The sequence below is a fragment of the Gobius niger genome (genome assembly GCF_951799975.1).
Source record: "Gobius niger genome assembly, chromosome: 11".
NCBI classification, from domain to species: Eukaryota; Metazoa; Chordata; class Actinopteri; order Gobiiformes; family Gobiidae; genus Gobius; species Gobius niger.
Genome location: NC_136862.1, coordinates 21,444,503 through 21,466,043, shown reverse-complemented (window position 1 = coordinate 21,466,043; position 21,541 = coordinate 21,444,503). Strand labels below are relative to the sequence as shown.

At 41.6% G+C, this 21,541-nt stretch overlaps 2 protein-coding genes across 2 annotated transcripts; one reads left to right on the top strand and one right to left on the bottom strand.

The window, feature by feature from the left end:
* Positions 1 to 405: 405 nt before the first annotated feature.
* supt6h (SPT6 homolog, histone chaperone and transcription elongation factor) lies at positions 406 to 14,570 on the bottom strand. The gene is made up of 37 exons (XM_079566051.1): positions 14,431 to 14,570; positions 13,630 to 13,730; positions 12,819 to 13,055; positions 12,435 to 12,508; positions 12,163 to 12,343; positions 11,857 to 11,938; positions 11,470 to 11,725; positions 10,513 to 10,614; positions 10,313 to 10,426; positions 10,131 to 10,220; positions 9,903 to 10,045; positions 9,610 to 9,755; positions 9,417 to 9,524; positions 8,931 to 9,211; positions 8,516 to 8,670; positions 7,905 to 8,100; positions 7,547 to 7,686; positions 7,357 to 7,474; positions 7,046 to 7,122; positions 6,838 to 6,973; positions 6,625 to 6,762; positions 6,166 to 6,333; positions 5,846 to 5,973; positions 5,566 to 5,773; positions 5,200 to 5,347; positions 4,981 to 5,123; positions 4,762 to 4,902; positions 4,460 to 4,655; positions 3,999 to 4,144; positions 3,833 to 3,925; positions 3,643 to 3,756; positions 3,443 to 3,567; positions 3,247 to 3,359; positions 3,095 to 3,172; positions 2,838 to 3,013; positions 2,142 to 2,395; positions 406 to 1,821 (listed from the first exon to the last, which is right to left on the bottom strand). The coding sequence occupies exons 2-37, from the start codon at positions 13,724 to 13,726 to the stop codon at positions 1,632 to 1,634; spliced, it is 5,292 nt and encodes a 1,763-aa protein (XP_079422177.1). The 5' UTR covers positions 13,727 to 13,730; positions 14,431 to 14,570; the 3' UTR covers positions 406 to 1,631.
* A 273-nt stretch (positions 14,571 to 14,843) lies between these two features.
* sdf2 (stromal cell-derived factor 2) lies at positions 14,844 to 20,145 on the top strand. The gene is made up of 3 exons (XM_079566423.1): positions 14,844 to 15,074; positions 16,188 to 16,384; positions 19,704 to 20,145. Exons 1-3 carry the CDS (start codon positions 14,891 to 14,893, stop codon positions 19,992 to 19,994), a joined length of 672 nt encoding a protein of 223 aa, XP_079422549.1. The 5' UTR covers positions 14,844 to 14,890; the 3' UTR covers positions 19,995 to 20,145.
* Positions 20,146 to 21,541: the final 1,396 nt, after the last annotated feature.

The following is a 21,541-nucleotide window of genomic DNA, read 5'->3' as shown; positions in this document are numbered from 1 at the left end:
TCCTTTTATTTGACTACATTAACTGAATACATTAACATGGCGCACACTTGGTGCCTGACTGTCTGTCATATACAGCATTTCTCATGTCATGGTTCAAACATCTTGCTCCATGCAAAACCCGTTATCTTTGCTTTTCTTCAATCATGTGCCTGTCTCCTCGGTGCTTTTCTGCTAATGCAATACGTACGCTGACTCTCATGACTGTGGTTACACCCACAATGCATTTCTTTCCTCTTACACTGTTGTCTGACACTGAGAAAGCAACGGACTCTGAGGCAAAAGTAGATTCCTCACTAAAAAATCTCTCTAGATACTCTTCATATTTGAGGTATTGATAATGCTTATAATTTCTCTAGTGTCCACTCTTTCACCAAATGATCACATCAGTCATTTTAAGTAGGAACACTACACTTTTATTAAAGGGTCACAGATAGTAAAAGGTCGTCTACAGCGCCATCACCAGGCCACCGCTGCTGCTGACAAACCAGTCACAGTCTGGATGAAAAAAAATACAACAACTTTATCTCACAAGAGATCAAAAAGGTGTATTTGTTTCAAACAATATGCATATAGGAGATATTTTTTTTGCACAGAGCTAAATGCAGCAGACAGCACCACTGCCGTCTGGATTGAAGCAAATGAAGGATGCAATAAGTGAAAGAGCAACCACAATCTCCATAGTATTGTAACAGCTGTGCACAGTAACGCCCTTTAGCCGTTTTTTTTATTTCTGTCAGTGTATCTAACAGAACAAACCCTGCAAGAGCAACAACTCGTAGCTCTTGAAATACTGGACTTCTAAATCTGGTAAACCCTAAAAGAATTCCATTAATATGATGCCACTTGTCAAGTGGACTTTTGAAATAAAATGATGTAAAATCCAGTTTTGGAAACGCACATTTATTTAAAACATTATTAGCTCTATTGTGGTACACATCAGTGTCCAGCGAAAAACGATGCATTAGTCTATCTACAGGAGCCAGTGTAAACGTCTAATACAGGCGGTTGTTATAAACACCACCACTGGCTTCAGAAACCGGTCCTGGTGGTTTTATCTTGAATGTTTCTTATTTTAAAATCGTCTCATGCATTTGCATGTGTGTGAATGTGCAGAGCAGTGTTTAATGATGTGAGCAGCGCAGGCTTAAAGTTCAACGGAAAAGTACAGTCTTTATTCATTCTGATGCAATCCATACAGAGAATCGTTTTCCTGATCAGGTTGGCAAAGCACTGTGTTGGCATCTGCTCGCAAAAACCCACCAACTCCAAAATAAAATGGTGGGGCGTAGTGTGTCTCTGTCACATTTAAGAATCCAACTAAAACCAAACTAAAGAGACTCAACAGCGGTCAGTGTGAGGTCCATTTCCTTTAACTGCTGTCTTTTTGTCATCATGTACTGACTGTTTGACATACAATGTTTTTTTTCAGACTTTACAAAATACTATGAAGCCTGGTTTGGCTGAAAGAAGGATTAGAAGAGAGTGAAATAATCCATGATACTGAGGACACTGATAAAATGTTACTTTATGAGACAGCCTGAGGCCTCTCTAAGGTGAATGTGGTCACATTTGTTAACCAGCTGTTCACAGGTGAAGTTGGGACGGGGGTGCGGTCAGCCCCCCTCTCAGTCCTATCGGTCCATCTCATCGAGCAGCGGTGTGGCGTCTCCAGCCAAAGACATGGGCGTGCTCTCGATCATGGGGCTGGGCGAGGGCCGCGGCGTCATCCTCTGCGCTTTCTTTCGACCCTCTGCTTCTTTCTCTTTGAGCCACTGCTCAGCCACTTTACCCCAGTCCACGGCTGCAGAGTTGGTGCCCGACCTGCAGGGGGGGCACAAAAAAGTTTGGATGTTTTGAATAACACAGTAACTCAAGTTTGCAAGAATATATTGCTTTTTAAATATACAAAAAACAGTATAATGGCTGTAGGTCATATTAGATATGGACAAGTGCATTTTTGGGTTTTGCTCGTACGTACTTTTATAGGGTCTCATGGATAGTTTGCTAAATGAGACCCCTGGCCTGAAACCCACGGTCCTTGGCTTCTACTCAATACTCTTATAATGCCAGAAATTACACATCTGAACTGGGTTGATTTAAATAAGTAATGATTTAAAGTCTAGTTTGAAGGAATAACATACTTTGGCTGCTGCTGTGGAGTGCGGCCCCTGGAGGAGGTGGAGGAGGACGGCGTGCCAGAGGAGTGTCCTTGGTGACCGCTGTGGGGTCCGTGCTGACTGTGGTGCGTCATGTGACCTCCGTGGTGATGAGAGGACTGGGGTGTGGAGCTGGGGTATTGCGGCGTGCCCATGACCTGCTGCTGACTGGGCGTGGTGTACGAGTAACTGGGCGTCATCATCGGCGTCGCCATGGGCTGCTGCGGCGTGGCAAACACCTGCAAACAGGAGGTGTGGTTACAGTTCCTGATGCTGGATTGTATTAAACAAACACAGTCATCAAAATGGACACAAACGCAGACCAGCTACAAGAAGGAACAAAACAACTAGTCAATAAATAATGCACAGAGAAAACATTGAGGAACACAAGCAAGTGCAATGGGAGCCCTCCATATTCTAATCTTTCTCTGCGTCTTGGAGTATATAAAGTAGAAGTAATCATTATTCCAAAACAAAAAGAGGGCAACAACTGAACAGTTAACAATTGTAACAGATATACAGTAAAACAATCCATAGTCTGAAATGAGGCTTTTGTATCGCATGAAGAACATAAACCCAATTACACTTTGTTTCCATCTGTAACCTGAGTTTACTCCGCCGTTTTAAGCCAATAGGTCCCCTGCTTGTTATGAACGGTGATATAAATGAAAGTGTACTCACGTGGTAAGCGGACGAGCTGCCTCCTCCTCCAGTGCTGCCTCCGTAGCCGTACTGACTGGAGCCCCACTGAGCCGGAGTCGAGTTCGCATTCTGGGTTTGACCCGTGACCGCGGCGATGGCGTTGAACATCTGGGACGTCATGTTGCGCGGGAGGGCATTCACAGCTCTCGTCAAGTCTAGAGAAATACAGTGTCACACACACGTACTAGTTTCATAGTCACTAGTGCTAAAGAATGGCATTAGTGAAGAGGACGAACCTGCGATGTTGATATTGGCCGGGGTGGCGTTCAGAGAGGCAGGTGTCCTGGTTCGACTGCTGTTACTTGGTGTGATGCCTTAAAAAAATAATAAAGTTTTGATTCTCAGCTGAGGCGCATAAATCAATATGTACTATGTTTTCGTTAAGTACCTGGCACTGGTTCTTGGTAGTGGTCCTTGAACCATCGGAAAAGCCCATTCACTGAAGGGAATATTTGTGAACGGTAGCGGAAACCGTCTGGGGTGATGGTCACATACTCAATTCTGTTAAAACCCCATAGGGAATAAGTTATTAATGGGAAATGCACTGAACAGGTGCAGTAAATCCTTAGCTGGTCTTTTGTTACCTCGGTTTCCCTCGAGGTTGGTATCCCAATAAAAACTTCCCGGGCAATTCTTTACAGGCAGATATATAATATGGAATAAAAGTAGGCTTCTCCCTCTTTGATTTGACCAACATCTCCTCCATTTTCTAGGAATTACAAAAACAACATTGTGTAAAAAATCAAGAGTCAACAAGAACCCATGTAAACCGAGTCTGACGTACCTCTTTGCTGCCGCCATTGCAGTCCTGAAAGTATTTATGCCCCAGAAGGTCACGAGCAAATGCTGCCATTGGCTGAATGTAACGAGCTGTGATTTCATCCAGATCTTCAAACTCCTACAAATAAACCCAAAAATGAACATCAAGCTTCTAATACTTATTCTTTATTATATTATTGGAGAGGAGTTCTTACTTCAGTGTTGATCCAGAGCGTGTGCCCTAAACTGAATGCGTTTTCTTTCCCCTCCTCTCTCACATCCACATGTTGGTAGATGTTGTCAGCCACCTATAAAACACCACAAAATGAATCTAATCTTCTTGAATGAGCACATCTCCACTGTCTGGTAGAGTTTTCTTACCTTCCAGGTGACGGTGAGGTGGTTCTCGCCTTTACTGCTCGGCCTGATGATCAAATCCCCCTGGTCCAGCGTCTCCATCATCTTCTCGGCCTGACTGAAGCTGATGTTGTGGAAGTTGGGGTGGGCAATCACACGCTTTATATACGCTGACGAGTGGAGAAAACAATCCTTTTTTAATTAAATGATAATGAAAAGGGTAAAACAAAAATTACCATCAAGAATTTGAGAGCAATCTGTCATTCATTTGTTGTTGTAATTGGGTAATTTATGGCTCAAATCAGAAATTCGTAGGTCTTAAAAAAAAAAGTGTTCCATGTACTTGTGCAGGCATTGGGCACGTTTTAGTATATTCAGACCCCGGACAAAACCAATGTAAAATTTGTATTTTCAGCATTCTTTCAAGCTCCTCTGGGTTATTCTATCTTTTTAGTGTATATTTGCTGTACGATCTTGATGCTTACGTGTCCTCTGCTGTTTCTTCTTGAGCTCCTCCTCGTGTTTGTGGTCCTCGGTCTCCGTGTCAAAGTCATAGTAAGTGTCTTTGGGAAGTTTCCACTCATTGGCCCGGTCCATTAAATCAGACGTGCGGCATGTAAGATCCACGCTGAACTTTTCAATGTCGATTTTCATTATGCGGCAGTGGACCGTCATGCCAACCTATACAATAACATATTCTTATTATTATGGCTTATGACTTTACCTATAGCATCAAGTAGAGTTAGGCAACATCCAATTCTAATAATGGATCTCACAGCTTACTCACCTTGACTCTCTCCTCTGGATGCTTCACCACTTTATCACTGAGGAACTTGGTGGGAATGAATCCCTGGACGCCATTATCGAGCCTGGACCGGACTCCGATGGCTTGGCCAGGACACGAGCCGCTGTCAAAGTGGTTCCAAACCTAAACCAAACAGAACAGGTCAAAAACAGAATGCCTGAAATGTAAAAGGCAGTAGAAGTCCCAAGTAATGTCCTGTACCTCGCTGAGCTCAGGGAAGTTGTCCTGTTGACAGAAAGGACACTGCCACAGACTTGTCGCGTCATTACGAATGGCCTGGTCATAGCTCTCCCCTTGAGGTCGCCTGTGGGCTATACCTGTGACTATACTGGTGATCAGCTTTCCTAAAAACACAAAGCAGAGGCCAAATTAACCCAACAAACACTGCAAATGTTTAACGCCGGGGTAATTGTATCTTACCAATATAAAAAGACTCTGGAGTCTCTTTGGTGAGCATGTTGAAGACCTCCTCTGTGTTTGGGACTCGGTACGCCACTCTCAAGTCTTTGTATCTGCAGCTCAATTCAGCACGGATGTCGTACAGAGTGATGCCCTTGTTTCCATAGCCCTAAACAGGAAAAAAGACAGGGGAGCTATTAAACAGGAAGAATAAATGTTTTGAACTTCAGATTTTACTATCGTACAAATGAGCTGCTGTCCAGTTCAGTTAGAACAGAAAAAAACACGCATTACATTGGATGTCAGGCAAAGTCTATACATTATGGTATTATGCTCATTTCGCACCTACAACTGAACAATTGTTGAAACTGTTAATTAATTTGTAACCTGTCTCTCCAGCTCCTCGGCAAAAGCATCCAGGTCCAGATCTTTGAGACGCTCTGGGTTTTCCAGGATTTCCTCCAAAGCGCCTGCGGGGTTGGCATCTTCAGCCGATTCATCGTACTCAAGAGCATCCACCGCCATTTTCCGAGCCCATTCATAGGTCTCGGGGTGAACTCGGGACCCGTCTAACACCTCGATATAGGAGTCAGTGCTGTTGGAACATTTGAAAGAGTTCAATTTACATGACTGTGTTCGGCTTGAAGCATTTTTAGCTCCAACGCACCTGTCTCCCAGCGATGCGGTGTCTATCTTAATAAAACCAGCACAATTGATAAATACTTTTGGTCCCATGTGGCACATTGTAACAAGCTGGGTTCGGTTTTCCAGGCGGGTGTTGTTCTGCTTCAAAATCTAAAGAGATAAAATAATACATCAATGAATCACATATCAACAAAATCCGAATCAAAACTGGAAAATACAGCCGTTTCTAGAGATGTATTAACTCTTGAAACACTATGTCAAGAGTTATAACCTACAAAAGTTAATAAGTAGTATCTATATTATCACTCTGCCCCAGATTACGTGTATGCTTAACATATGTACCTTGAGTAAATGGGAGCCCTTCCTTGGCCCCAGCCCGCAGACGTACTGGACCAGGCTCTGGGTGTGAGGGTGCGCAATGGCCTTGTTCACGTCCACTCCCACCTCATTGGCTCGGTTTATGAACTCACAGTACAGCGCGTTGAGCAGGTCCTCCTTCACAACATGCTCCTGGTGAAATAATAACTGTCGATTAATATATTGTTGACTGGTCACTCGTCTTTCATGTAATAAAGTAATAATGGTCCAAGCCTGGTAATATAGACATGCAGGTACAGTATATCAAGAAAGGGACATGACAATTACTACTACTAATGTTATGCCCTATCATGAAACAATGACTCAATAAATTAGATTAAATTAAATGAACATTTCATACAGGGCATCTGACAGTAAACTGTCTCCGTACAGTAATAAGTGTTTTACTGTAGTGATCCCTGAAAGAACTAGCTTATGTCTTGCCTGAAGAGGGTGCAGTTTTAGGCAGAGAATGTCTTCATCCGTGCTGCAGACTTGAGCGTATTCCACCAGAGGGTCCTGGATCTTCCTGGCGATCGACACAGCCTGTCGCAGTAATGGCGGGTAATCCCTGAAGTCCGCCTGAAATGAAAAGACAAAAGCGTTATTAATTCACATTTTAAAAAATGAAAAGAAATGTTTAGAACAGTGTTTCACCTCTGACTTCTTGCTGTTCATGTAAAGTGTAGCAACTTCGTTGTCGACGAGCTCCACTCCGACAGCAGGTAGAGACGACTCCTGCTCCAGCTCACCAATGACTCTCTTGATGTCCTCCATGATCATGTGAGCATCTCTGAGACACATTTTATATGAAAATATTTCCATGTAACAATTAAAATGCAGCTCCTGACAAATTGCTTTTTACCTGGTTTCTCCTGCGACAGCCACCACATGAGGCTTCTTGCTGGATAGAAACTTTTTCAGGCTTTCCATGTCATTAACCTAAAAAATTAAAACACAAATTCAGGACAGGTGTAAGAAATGTTGTGTTATCAGGTATAGTTTGATACTTTTCAAATGCCTGTCATCTGCTTTCTGCTACAGTCACATCTAACTTTAAGACTTACATTAATCAAAGGTTTCAAGTATAACCCAAATAAAAAGTGTTATTTATTACAAGTTAAAACTATATGGTACTATAACAGATGTGCATTACAAGATGATCATATTATGCACCTTCTTTTCTCTCTCATCGTCCCTAAAGGCGTTTCTCCTCTTCATAAAGTAGGGCAGCCGCAGGAAGTCCACAACCTCCCCCTCCCCGTTAATAAGTGCACAGAATACTGGTGTGTCTCTGTCAAAGCAAATCAACAGGTTATGATGGAGGAGAACTAACAACTTTAAATAAACAAACAAGCACACATACCTGCTGGGGGCATAAGCTACTCCCAACACCCGAATGCCTTTGCCCTGGCTCTCATCCATGAGGTCATCGTCTTCCTCAATTTGCTGATCAGGCCTGTAGGGGGCGACCTTCAGCCAGTTGTACAACCTTCGACAGCAAGACTGCCAAAAGACTCTTGTTATTTACATGATATCATCTAACTATTGCATAGTAAGAGTTTGCACAAATCTTAGTCCAAGTCCAGTCTTAAATCCATTTATGGGGCAAATTTTTCTACTTTGTAATAAAGTGTACCAGAATGTTGTAGATGAGCTAATGTTTAAACAAGTACAGAGTCAATACATTTCTGAGGAGGCACTGGCATTTCCAAAGCTCTCACCCTGACAATGCTTTCTTTAGCCTCTGCGGTGAGCTTGGCTTTCAGCTCTTTGGACATCTGCGGATACAGGAACTGGTTGAGAGCCCTCTCTATGGCCATGGTCCGCTGCCTGTTCCACTCCTGCACCTGGTGACTGAACTCGTCTCTGTAGTAAAACTGTTTGATCTCGTCAAAGTATGTCTGGTCCCCTGCAAACCTGCCACAGAGAAGAAAGGCAAATGCTTTCAAACATCCACACGGTACAAGATAGAAGACAAGTAGGGGGGAAAAAAAGAGTAAATACAGAGGGGATATTCTACTTTTATTTGTGTCTTTGTTGTCACATCAAAGCTTAGATGTTAAAGCAAAGGCAGGTAGTAATTTAAAAACAATGCAATCATTTACAGTTGTTGGTGAAGAAAAATGCAGTAATTATATAAAACAGCCTTTCCATTTTGTTCCAAATTACCTGTAAATTCAAGACCCAAGAGAAAAACGTTGCTGCTTTTGAGGGTAGCTATTGCTGCAGATGTACGTTTTGTGTCTTGTAAGTTTTCAGTGGTGCAGTATGACTCATGTTCTTAGACCAGATCAAACCATATCATGTGATATCAAGCTGTGGCTGCGCTCACCCTTTGACTCCAATAAGGTCGATACAGATGTCGATGGTGAGCAGCCCCTCGTCTTCTGCCAAACACATCTTCAGAAACTGATCCCCGTTCAGCTCCTTCACTGGTTTGTTTTTCAGATACTTGAAAGAGTAGGCGAAATGGGCTTCATCGACTTCCTACAGAGGCATGGCAAATGTCAAGGGAAACTCAGGACGGAAATGACATAAAAGAACGGGCTAAATTGCAATTCACTGCTATCTAAAAGGAATTCAATGAAACATATCAGAGACTGGCTTTTGATTAATGGTAGCCAAGGACATAAACAAAGACTAGTATTTCAGAGATATGAATGTACTACTGCACAAAACAAGATCCAATTGCATTTAATGCATCTTCTACTGCACACATTACCTTTAAAAAGTGACATAATCCTTACCTTTTTGCCTTTCTTGGTGGGTTTAATGTTGATCTTGGCTCTTTCCTGAAAGGTCTGCCGGAGCACGTGTCTCACCAGCGGTTCTCGGGCGATCTGCATTGCCACCATGTAGCGGGTCCCCTCCAGCACGGCCTCTGGGTTGGGGAACTGGCTGCACACGTAGTCTTTGGCCAACTCCACCGGCTCCGCGGGGAACTGCTCCGTCTCGTGCCGCTGGTAACTGTCTCGCAGATTCTCACCAAACTGCTCCGGAGTCAGACCGAACTTCTTCGCCAAACCATCTACAGGGAAAAACAGACTCGTAAAAAAACCCAACTCTGCCAAACTAGAAGGTGTAAAATGTATATTGTTGAGTTCATGATCCTAATTTTCAAGGAGCAAAATAATCACGGTGATTCTTTATAATTTGTTGATTATATAAAGTATATATAGTATATATATATAAAAATAGCATTGACGCGTGTCTCCTGTTACAATGACACCTACCCAGGCCAACGCTCTGACAGATGCTGTACATGTCCCGACGAGAGGCCAGCTTCAGATCCGGGCCTTTCTGCTCCTCTTCCTCCTCAACCTCCAGATCCTCCTCCTCACCTAAGAACACAGTTAATCAAAATTGAACAGTCTAAACAGCTGAACCGTTTTTACAAGTTGATTAAATATTTACAGCTCTGCATACCATCCTCATTCACTTCTTTGATCTTTTTCAGTTTCTTCTTGCTGGTTTTGGCTGCGTTCTGCATTTTAGGGATGTCCCGTCCGTAATAGAGCAGGAAGTGGTTGTACACGTCTCCCAGCTCCTCCAGAGTTTGGACATCTTTTAACCTGGAAATGAGATTCACATTTTTAAGGACAGTAATGATGAGCAAAGCAAACAGCAGATATACATGAAAGCATTTAATCTAATACTTATCTTCTTTTAGAAATATGTTTTATCTAGGTTAAGATTTTAGTATAAATTAAAACAAATACCTTTCCATGTCAGCGGTGTCCAGTGGCCGTATGCCATCAGCCAAGGGTTTGTCGGGGTCAGCGGAGATCTGCTCAAACTGAAACGCCTGCATCTTCTGAAACAGACGGGTCAAGTTCTGCTTCCTCGTCTTCAGCTGCGTCCACTGGAGATTTCAGACAGGGATTTTAGGCCAAATACTAAGTGAAAATTATCTAGATATGTGCAGTATTAACATTAAGAAGACAAACCTTTTCATCCCACTGCCACACTTTCCACAGGTCATTGATGTTCAACTCGGGCTCCACGTATTCTTTTCTGTAAAACGCTATGAAGGGAACCTGAGGGAATGTAGATAAAGGTGTATTAAGCTTTTATTGCGTGATCTTGAATAGGTTCTTTTTCACGTTACACAGCAGAACAGCTTTATTACCTCAAATTGTTGATTCCGCATAAAATTGAGAGCCTCTTTGATCTTCGCGATTGTACTCGGGCCTTTTCTGCTAAAGTTTGTGGTTGTCCCTCTGTCAAGATAATCTGTGCTCTCCTTTGTAGAAGACAAAAGGCACAAATCGTACATTTGTTAACAGGCATGTAAGGAGCATGCTGATATTCATGTGTCTGAGGCCGTACCTGCATAGAGATAGTGAGGGTCGAAAAGCCGTGTCTAAAGATCCACTCTGCTTCCTCTTCCAACTCATCATCCTCAGCAGGTTTAACAGGAATCGCCCTTAACTAAAGAGATTAGAGACACCTTTTACAACGCGCAAATATAGATGAGAGATTGACAGCAATAGATACAGACGGCATCTCATCATAGAAGGGGGCATGGCTTAGCCGAGGGGGAAAAGAGAATCTTTAGGGAAACACAATTTTCACTTTCTGTTGGAATATGAACATATTTGATCACACATTAATAAAGTCAAGTCTAAATCAAGACCTTATGGATCTTTTTTTCACAGCCGAAAAAACAGCAGTCGTAGCTAGCGCTAGCACGATGCTAAGACCACGATGAATATTCTCCATTATTTGTGTATTTATGGGCTGTTGAACCACTTTGCTCCTCTCCATGACCTTGTATCTGTATTGGGTAGAAAACTAAATCAATAATTCTGTAATTGTTAAAGTAGTTTTTGAATAATTGGAGAACGCTTTGTTTTCCCCCTTAACTGTTTCAAACATGACCATTTATGGGCGATTCCAGAGATGCCGTCTGTATCTTTACCCTTTACACTTGGTAACTTTGACCATTTCCAACTAATGTATAGTTGTTTGGTTCAAGGATGTTACAGAAAAGGTTATTTTAATTTTCCTTTTTCCTAATTTTTCCTCTTAAAATAACACAAGCTGTACCAGTCGAATGGGCCTGTGTCATTGCAAAAAGTCTAAATTTAATTTAGTATTTTTTTTACTAAAATAAAATTACAAAAATTTAGTATCACGCAACTGCATAATAAAATAGAAGTTGGCAAAAGAGGTTTGAAAACATTGAAGCCACACACATTTAATTTCATGTTAAAAGCTGTCACCTGAAAACATGCCAACATTTTGCCGTTTTCATGAGTTGAAAACAATAAAAGCTGGGCTCACCTGGAAGCGCTCGGGCATGTCTGTGGAGCGGATCTCATTGTCCAGATCGGTCATGTGGCTGCTCTCCAGCTCACTCGGCTCGTAGATTTCGAAGATGCTCTTTCGTCCTAATCTCCTCTTGGTCTGTTTCTTAGGACGGTCCCAGCTCTCTTCATCCTGGTCCTCTTCCTCCTCCTCGCCTGGGTCGTAGGCATCAACATCGAAGTCTGCAAAGTCAAAGTCTCCACCGAAAATCTCCTGAGCCTCTTGTAAAGCCCTGTGGAAGGAGATACAATCACTTGATGGAATATTTTGTGCAATTGTGCAAATATAAACCGCAAGACAAAATAGACATTATCGATACAGTAATATTCTACGACTGAATAAATCCACAGTATTAACACTTACGCATCTGTGTATCCAGAGAATTTCTTTCCTCTCTTCTTAGTGATCGGTTGACCATCATCATCCACAATAAAGTCATCAATATCTAAGCAGCAAAAAAATAGATGAAACAATTGTTAAACTGCTCAAATGGCCATCAAACCAAATATTAAAACATGGAACAAAATGTAGGATTAAAAAAACAAATCCATGGCTTAACAGGAGGGATTTTAACATGAAGATCTCCCCCGTATTCCCTTAAGCGCCGTGGGTGACCTGAGCCTTAACCAGTAATTTTGTTCCCTAAATCCAAAAAAGCAGAACACCCACCAGACTCTTCATCCTCTGGGCCCTCTTCATCATCAGCCTGTGGAAGCGGTTCATCCACAGGTTCTCCCTCCTCCAAGTCCCCGTCTCCGTCTCCATCGGCATGGAAAATTTCATCTGCGATTTGGTCCTTTTCATCATCCTCATCATCATCCATTGTTTTCAGACGGCCGTATTTCTTTTTCTGCAAAAAGCACACGAGCACCATTATCTAACTGTTAAATCTTTCTACCTCTCAATATTCCAAGTGTCATGGAATAAAGAGAAGCCCTCACCTTCCGTTTGACTTTAACTCCCAAGTTTTCCTCGATGAGATCAAGATCGTCATCATCCAGATAGTCGTCATACGCTGCAAAGAGGGGCAATTTTAACATCAATAACATGTACATCTGTATAACTTAACCGTACGGCAAAAGAGCACTTTTTAAAATAAACTTTTTCAAATGTTATTTTTTTCCTCTGTCTTTCATCAGCCGAAGGAGAAGTAAGTATCATTAGTGCAAACCATCGTACATGGCCTTCACAAGGACTCTTTGTGGCTGACTGGACTGCATAGTTATTCGTCCAAATAATTGGGAGAAAAATAAAAGGAAACATCTAATAAATAATGAACAGTCACTCTGTAAATGTAATGACTACTCACTGCAAAAGTGACTCACCGCGCTTCTTTCGCCGATGTCTGACCTCCTCCTCAGAGTCGCTGCCCTCTCCTCCTCCTCCTCCTCCTCCTCCTCCTTCTCCTCCACCTCCTCCTCCCCCTCCTCCTCCTCCTCCTCCACTCCCGCTGCCCTCAGCTTCTTCTTCCTCCTCCTCTTCTTCATCTCCATCATCGATGAGTCCTCGAAGGTTTCCCAGTTCGTCCTGGTCTTCTGTATTCTCTTCCTCCTCCTCATCATCTGTGAGCATATTTATTTATTTACTTATTTATAAACATATTCGTACTAGAAGATCAACCCCATGCATCATCTTGTTTTCAAGGGGGTTCTCACATCCACAGAAAAGAAAAGAAAACAGCAGAGTAGATACACAAAATGAAATTATAAAAACAAAACAGTACAACAAAATATTTTAACACTCATTCGCACACACGCACTCACACCAGCTCTCGATATTCACCTCCCCACCGATCACATCCCAAACGGTGGCATGAAAGCCACTAGTGGTATTTGAACCTGAATTTACTATAAACCATGAGTATGCTGTTGATGAACTGCCATTGAAAATGATGTAAAATACCCGAGACGTTTCTGTTAAATATTTTTTTCTGTGGTGAAAGTGCTTTTTGGTGCTTAGGGATCAAAAATGTAGCATGTAAGAAAAGAAAAAACAAGCTTTCTGTATCAAGTCAAAGACAACGTTTACTGTCCTCAAGGTGGGAAATATGTCTTGGGCTAAATAGGATAGATAGGAAAAGTGCCCCTTATTTCTCTTGAGTTTTATGTCTTTGAAAATAATTGGTGACTATCTTACCATCTTCTGCAAATCTTTGGGTTTTCTTCGGCTTCAAATCCTTCTCCTCAAATTCTTCCTCTGACTCCTCAGCCTCGCTATCAATGAAGTCAGACATGTTCCTGCAAATACAAAGTTATCAGTCCATCAAGCATGTGTACATTACACTTGAAAAAAGCAAACATAATTTCAGATTGTACGACTTGTAAATATAATTGTTTACCCACTTGACAATTTTCACTAAATCCAGAAGGCACACACAAGAGATGCATTTTACACATCAATTATGTTAAAGTTACATGGAAAGACAAGAATTCCACACTAATCTGAGGTGGTGGTTGCTGAAGCCTGGAGACTAACGTAGCGACAAGCTGTTTCTAACTGATGCTATTTAGTAATGTTTATGCTACAGAAACGGAGGAATATTACGAAAACGTTTCAGCCAACACATATGTAGATTAAAAGAAAAAAAATATGACATCCCCAGTCGCTTTTCATCGTAATGTAGTCGTTCTTGGCTTCACATGAATCTTCTGACAAACGCTACTGGATGTTCTGCTAAGAACCCAAATGAAGCCGCTGTTTTTGCCTACATTTATTAGGTTGAATTTGTAATCCAAATTATTAACCAACCGTAAATATGTTAAAATATCACAGTTAGTCAAACGAGTGATGTTGAGACAGCAGGCCCTCGCTTTCTTGTCTGCTAGCCTAGCATTACCAGAAATGACAACAACTGGAAAACAATCAGATTTAAAACACTACTGGATCTCTCTTTAGCCACTTGAAAACTACAAACGACCACAGATAACTCGTACTTACGGGTTTCACTGCGGCCGTATATCCAGTGAATATTTACAAAGATTAAAGTGCCTGTGTTGTGTTTTGTAATAATTTCGAGGAGCTTTTGGTAAAAATGGCCGCGATCCGCAGCATGAGGGCACTTCCGGGATGGACATAAGTAACTTCCTTTGACGCCATTTCAAAATAATGACAGTCTGTATTGTTTTAGGATTTTCAGAATAAGACTTCGGATTATTCCCTCATCATACACGTTCAAATGTGCTCTGTATATATAGAACATGTACTAAAAATGGAAAGTTAAAATTAGTTTGTGAAATGTTTTGCTTTTACTCGATAGTTAATGTTGGAAAACAATAATTGCCATCGTAACACCTCCTCCGGTTCGCTAGGTGGAGCTGTTTTCGAATTTATTGCAACACCTTTTCACTGACGTAGCGAAAAACATAGTAAATCTTGAGAGACACGAACAGTCAAAGGAATGGGTATTTTAAGCTGTAATTTTATTGCCTCTTCTTCACCAATCTTAGTATTTATTTTGTCGTGTCTGTTTGGCCCGTGTCTCGGCTCGGAGTTGAGTATTGTGACATGTGGATCTGTTATTAAGCTGTTAAACATAAAGCATAACGTCAGGCTCCATTCACACGATGTACGCTACGGCTCCGGTGAGTTTTAACCATGGATCTGCAATAACACGTAAACATTTAGGTATTGAATTAAAACGGAAGTGTTTGGTTCCTTACAGATCTTACAGATTGGTAAATAGCTTTTTTCTGAATTGTAGCTTTCTTTAAATACTTGTAATGGGATATTGGTTCATTTCTGAATGAACTGGTGGTTTTACTCTCCTACTGATGTGGACAGGAGATTATCACTGTGCCTTCTCATAATTGGTCTCTAATAACAATTTTTGAAAGATTAGTGAGAAATATCACACACACACATCTCTATATCTATTTAGTCGGGCTGGAACAAAATATCGGATCGCAATACTTATCGCTGCAATACCAAGTATCAATGCTTTACCAAGTATCGCAATACATTCACTAATTGTATTTGGAGGCATAAACTTTGGACACATGACTTTTGTTTTTGCACATTTTAAAGTAAACATATTACTTATAATTACTTACTGTATCGCAATATGCATCGGATCGGCCCCTGAGTATTGTGACACCGGATTGTGACAAAAGTGCATCGTCCCAGCCCTACTATTTAGTGTGTGGATAACTGTGTGCGTGTTTTAACTGCAACACTCACATCTCAGAATGTGATTCAATTATATGGCCTCTCTTTGTAGAGTTTTTTTCTCAGGACGTAGTGTGTTTCTATGTGTCTCCAGTTTCATTTTTGCTAAAAGGGACATGGGTTTTGAGGTCAATGTCCACCAAACCTTTGAAAAGTCAACAGTAAAATGCATTTTGTCTATTCAACTTGTTAATTTATGGACACTGTCTTGGCACATGCAAGGTGAACAAGAACAGGAATTGATCTTTTAAATTAAATTAGTCAGTTAAATTACTTCATATTCATAGTATTATTATTTTTGCATTAATTTAGTCTCGATTGGAGTATATTGTGTATGTTTTCAAGTATATTATGTATGTTACTCCATCAGCAGACAAGGACAATATGAACAAAGTCTAACTAAAGTGTACTCTGTATTGTCAATCTGTAATGCAGATTTTTATTCATTTATCTGAGCCTACCCAATTAAGAAAAATGTTCATTTAAATATTTATTTAAAAATTAATAATTTTCTGTATTTTTGTGTCAAGGTAGCGGTCAGCAGTCTGTTACCGGGGTTACCGCTGTGGAGGACAGTAACAGTTATTGGAGTATTCGTGGTACAAGGGACGACTTGTGTCAGCGCGGGGCTCCGGTCAAATGTGGTCAGACCATCCGCTTCACTCACGTCAACACGGGACGAAACCTCCACAGCCACTACTTCGCCTCTCCTCTCTCCTCCAATCAGGTCAGGACTCAGACTTCAGATCAGTTCAGAGTTTGTTTATATTTCAGGATGATTTAAACCGATTACATTAACCCACAAGATAAATTGGGGTGGCAGTGGGTCATGGCAAAGCATTTTCCCATTGATCCAAAGGTTGGGGGTTCAATTATAGCTCTGGCCCGTACATACTGTTGTCCTGTCCTTGAGCAAAACATTACTGTGTTCCACTAGTTCATGAAGGAGAGGGGAGAAGGTCTGCAGAGCCCCTCTCCCCTCCAATAAGGACATATACTCCACCCGTCTTACCCGCAAAGCCATAAAAATCACCAGGGACCCTTCGCACCCATCACCAAGTCTCTTCAAGGTAATGCCTTCAGGGAGGAGACTGCGGAATCTACGGGCCAGTTCCAGTCGACTGAAGAAGGCCATTGAAAAGCTGAACTCCCTGAACTCCCTCCCACCCCTCTTCCCCCACCCGCCGCTCCACAATCAAGGATGAGAGAAATATAATTTCAAATCATGATAATGACATGGTTTGACAAATGAAAATTTGAATTTGAGAGTGCGGATGTGGGCAATGGATGCAGCTTAGTCCATTACTTCAATCATCCAATCATGTATATCCTGATGTATGAATTTGTGAGAGATTGTGAGTGTAAATAGCTTTGTTTAGTTTAGTGTAATTTATTTGTTTTAAACAAAAACCTTTGCATGTGAAAAAACAATCATTGCAACAGTATTTTCCTTTGATTAAGAGAGCTTTGAGATCTCGCGTAGGCAGCAAATGTGACCATGTATCTAAATGCACTATTCCAGAAACAAGTTCAGTAAATATGCAATGATATGGATGGAGGAATATTAAGATAAATAATTTGAGGTTTTGTGTCGGACAACGACCTCTCTGATGTGGTGCACTGCAGTCTGGTGTAACAAGTCTATGTTTCAGAGCCGCAGTAGATATCCTTTAGTCTTGTATAGTGCAGATTCAGCAAGGACAAAAAGACCCATTAAAGTGACACAAAGGAAGACACACCTTCGAGCATCAGCACTTTGCTCAAGTTTCAACAGAAAACATACATGAAGATCAGTAAAGAATGAGTGTGTTGAAATGGATACCATATTACAAACAATGACTCATAAACTGCTACTAACGGATGGTGTTCCTACTATTGCTAATACAACCTTTACAGCTGCATAGTTTAGTACTACTGCAAATGCTACTACATTAAAAAATACTATTACTACTATTATTACTATTAAAACTACCATAGTAATCTACTGTATTACAGCCAAGGCTACAAAGTTAGATATCAAATGCAATCAAATGAAAATATATTTTTTCAATTTGCTCTTCGGATTGGAGGAGGAGAGTGAGTGGAGACTGAAGGGAGAGTGAGGGAAGAGAAGGGGAGAGTGAGGGAAGAGAAGGGGAGAGTGAGGGTAAGGGGAGAGTAAGGGGAGAGTGAGGGAAGAGAAGGGGAGAGTGAGGGAAGAGAAGGGGAGAGTGAGGGTAAGGGGAGAGTAAGGGGAGAGTGAGGGAAGAGAAGGGGAGAGTGAGGGAAGAGAAGGGGAGAGTGAGGGAAGAGTAAGGGGAGAGTGAGGGGAGAGTGAGGGGAGAGTAAGGGGAGAGTGAGGGGAGAGTGAGGGGAGAGTGAGGGAAGAGAAGGGGAGAGTGAGGGTGAGGGGAGAGTGAGGGGAGAGAAGGGGAGAGTGAGGGAAGAGAAGGGGAGAGTGAGGGTAAGGGGAGAGTGAGGGGAGAGTAAGGGGATAGTGAGGGGAGAGTGAGGGAAGAGAAGGGGAGAGAGGGGAGAGTGAATGGAGAGTGGATATTTTGGATATTTTGATTGAGCATTTCACAAATGATATGCTGTTTTACACTCCAAAAATTCTAAAAACAGAAGCATTTTTTTAGCATTTTTATTTAATCTTGAAATGATCTGGGGACCCCCATCCAAGGCCTTGTGACCGCCCAGGGGCCCCGACCCACACTTTGGGAACCATTGGGCTCCAGTATCGGCTCAATGAGAGGCCTCAAATGTCAAGTGTCAAATACAGTGTGTATATATCATATTGAATATATTTCGCCATTTACTCGTTACCAGTTGTCACACAGTTAACGCTCCATGAGTTTTACACAGGGTTAGACATCATGGGTAGCAATTCAGTGTTTGAAAACGATCCCCCTTTCCAGTTTTCCTTTCAAAATGTAGAAGTTTTGACCTGGTTTATGTTATGATACATTTGATGTGAAATAAGCCGGACAGTTAACTCACTATTAAAATGGGGTTACATTAATACAATCAGACTGCTGCGATTGTCATCAGTTAAAAGCCTGAAATTATGGCAAATTTGTGGACCAAATCCTCCCAAAAAAAGTGTCTGTTCAGGCAATTCTTTCAAAATGGAGTAAATCACTCATTGAGCTGTATAGGTGGTATGCAGATGATGTCACAGCCTGCCAAGGGAAGCAAAATTAATTATGTTGTGTGCCTATTTGTTTTGACGCACATCTGGCACATTGTGGGTTCTGTGTAGAATAATAACGATGTAGGCGCCGCATACCCTTTATTGGCCGCCACTCTCATCTCAAATAACGACAGCAATTCCAGAATGTCGTGAATGCAACCTATTTCACCACAACATCCAGGGCAGCTGGTTCCAAAGATTCAGTACAGGGGTTTGTGAACCCTTTGGAATTTTTTACAGTATATTTCTGCTTAAATTTGTCATAAAATGTGGTCTGTTTTTAATTAGAATTAAAATCACAAGAATGAGTAAACGGTGTCTGCTTAAACTAATACCACCCAAACAATTACAGGTGGTCATACTTTTACTGGCTATAACATAAACAGTCATAGGATAAATTCCAAAGGGTTCACATACTTTTTCCTCTCACTGTTTAAGAAATGCTGAACTTGCTTGTAACGTCTGATCCAGCTGCCGAAGCCGCTCGACTTTTTTTCCCTGTGATCTGTCCTTTTATAAACCTCTAAAAATGCTTTGCGTTGAGTTACATTTGAAGGGATAAATATTCTCTCCATTGCTTAGGTTTTCTCCCGTTACTCACTGGTGCGTGTCTGTCTGGCCTGCTTTTCCAAGATCTTGGCACACAGTTCGGCACAGAGTTCTTCTCATTGGAGACCGGTGTCTTGTCATTGCTTTTTAACAGTACTCTGAATGTATAATTAACGATACATGAATAACAAGTCCATCATTATATTGTTAACTAAAATCATTTGGTGCATAGAGCCTTTTGTGTTCTTCTAATCTTTAATTGTTGTGTATGATTCGTGCTCTCCAAATAAACCTGCCTTGCCTTACCGTGCGCTGTTGCCCGCAGGAGGTGAGTGCGTTCGGCGAAGAAGGCGAGGGGGACCACCTGGACGAGTGGACGGTGCAGTGCGGCGGCAGCGTGTGGAAGCGCGAGGAAGCGGTTCGATTCAGGCATCGGGCCACAGACGCCCTGCTGTCTGTCACCGGGGAGCAGTACGGCCGCCCCATCCAGGGACAGAGGGAGGTGCACGCCATGAGCAGCCCGAGCCAGCACAGTCTGTGGAAGGCCATGGAGGGCGTATTCATGAAGCCCAGCGACACCATGGCATTCAGGGAGCACATCCACACCGAGTTTTAGTGGACTTTTGAAACACTGTCCCGGTTCATTACTGTCTGTGTCTACCCCCCACTGTCCCTCCTGCTCTGTTGTATTACAACAGTGTCAGCAGCCTTCAACTGTGCCTCTCTGCACTTATGCTGACCTTTTTCTCTCACTTTTCTTTTCTGTTGTTTTTCTGGCATACTTCAATAAATAAAACTATTGTGGTATGACACTTTTTGGTGGTTAGATTTAATGTAAAACTCTTGCGTTTTGGCACAGTTTGTCTTTATCTTTTCCCTTTCTTGAACCACTGAAATAACTAATCATTTCCACAATATTGTGTAAATCGGTCTGCCTGAGAGGAATTTGCATAAAATTAGGGTTGGGCCATATTGGAAAAAAATGAAACATTTAAGAGCCCGATCTTGTGTTTCTAAACACAGGCTTTAGACGTAATCTTCAGCTTCATACCGGGCGCAACAACAGGGTTGTTGCTGCTCCAGGAAGATCGGGGCCTACATTTTTCTTTCTACTTTCTTGATAACTATTATTAAGTGATGGCTTGGTTGCATAAGAATATAGCTCTCATGTAAAAGTGGTTGTTTGGCACTTCTAGAGCTTCAGGAAGAGGCCACAGTGGACACTGACCCGCTGCTGCCTGTACTTGGGTTCAAATTTATTCACTAGTAATTTATTATTTATAAGATGACTAATTGACTATACAAGAGTCCATACTCATAAACCCCCACTGAAGTATTTACATGATGGCTACATTTGCTCTGATCAGGCATTATAAAGGAAAAGGTAAATCTATTTTTGGTTACACTTGTGGGAACGAGGGATGTAAAGGGCAAAATGGACGAGGTCAAAGATTACTATGAGTTTGACGAGGCCCAGTTTATGTGACTTTAAAGAAAACAATGTGTGTGTGATGCTTTTGTTAATATTTTCCAAATGACCTACCTTTTGTAAACTTCAGTATTCGAGTCGTTTGAGTCAATCGGCAACTCAAGTGTGATGCATTGGTGCCTTTGTTAATTTCTCTTTTCATCCTGACACTGAACAAGCAGGCCGACATTCAAGTATTTTAGGACGCAGCTCTAAATGTTTCGATTTACTGATGTTCCAAAAGAAATTTGTATTTTGTACACAATAGGATTTGTTGGAAACAAGTTCTGGGATGACAGTGTTTCAAAACGATGCTGTGAGTTTGAACTGAACAACCAGCCTCTAAGAAATACCTCAATTAAAGTGACGTTTTTATGCATAAGAACAATGCTCTACTGTTGTTTTTATTTCCAATACAGTTTTTTTTTATTAACATTAAAGTCAATGCTGGAAACACAAGTCAAATCAGCAGAACATAAATATCATATGGCAGCATCGATGGAGGATAACAGAGAATAGAAAGCCAGAATGGGAAAGAAAGGGGATTTATTTGCTATTTCCAAAACGGCTTCCAGCCAAACTTATACAGGCTTGACCAGGAACGGTTCCCAACCCTTTCACCAAGTATCTAATAAACTGCATGGCCAGTTTTTAACATGAGCCTCCTCAGTTTTGCAGATTAATGAGAAAATTCG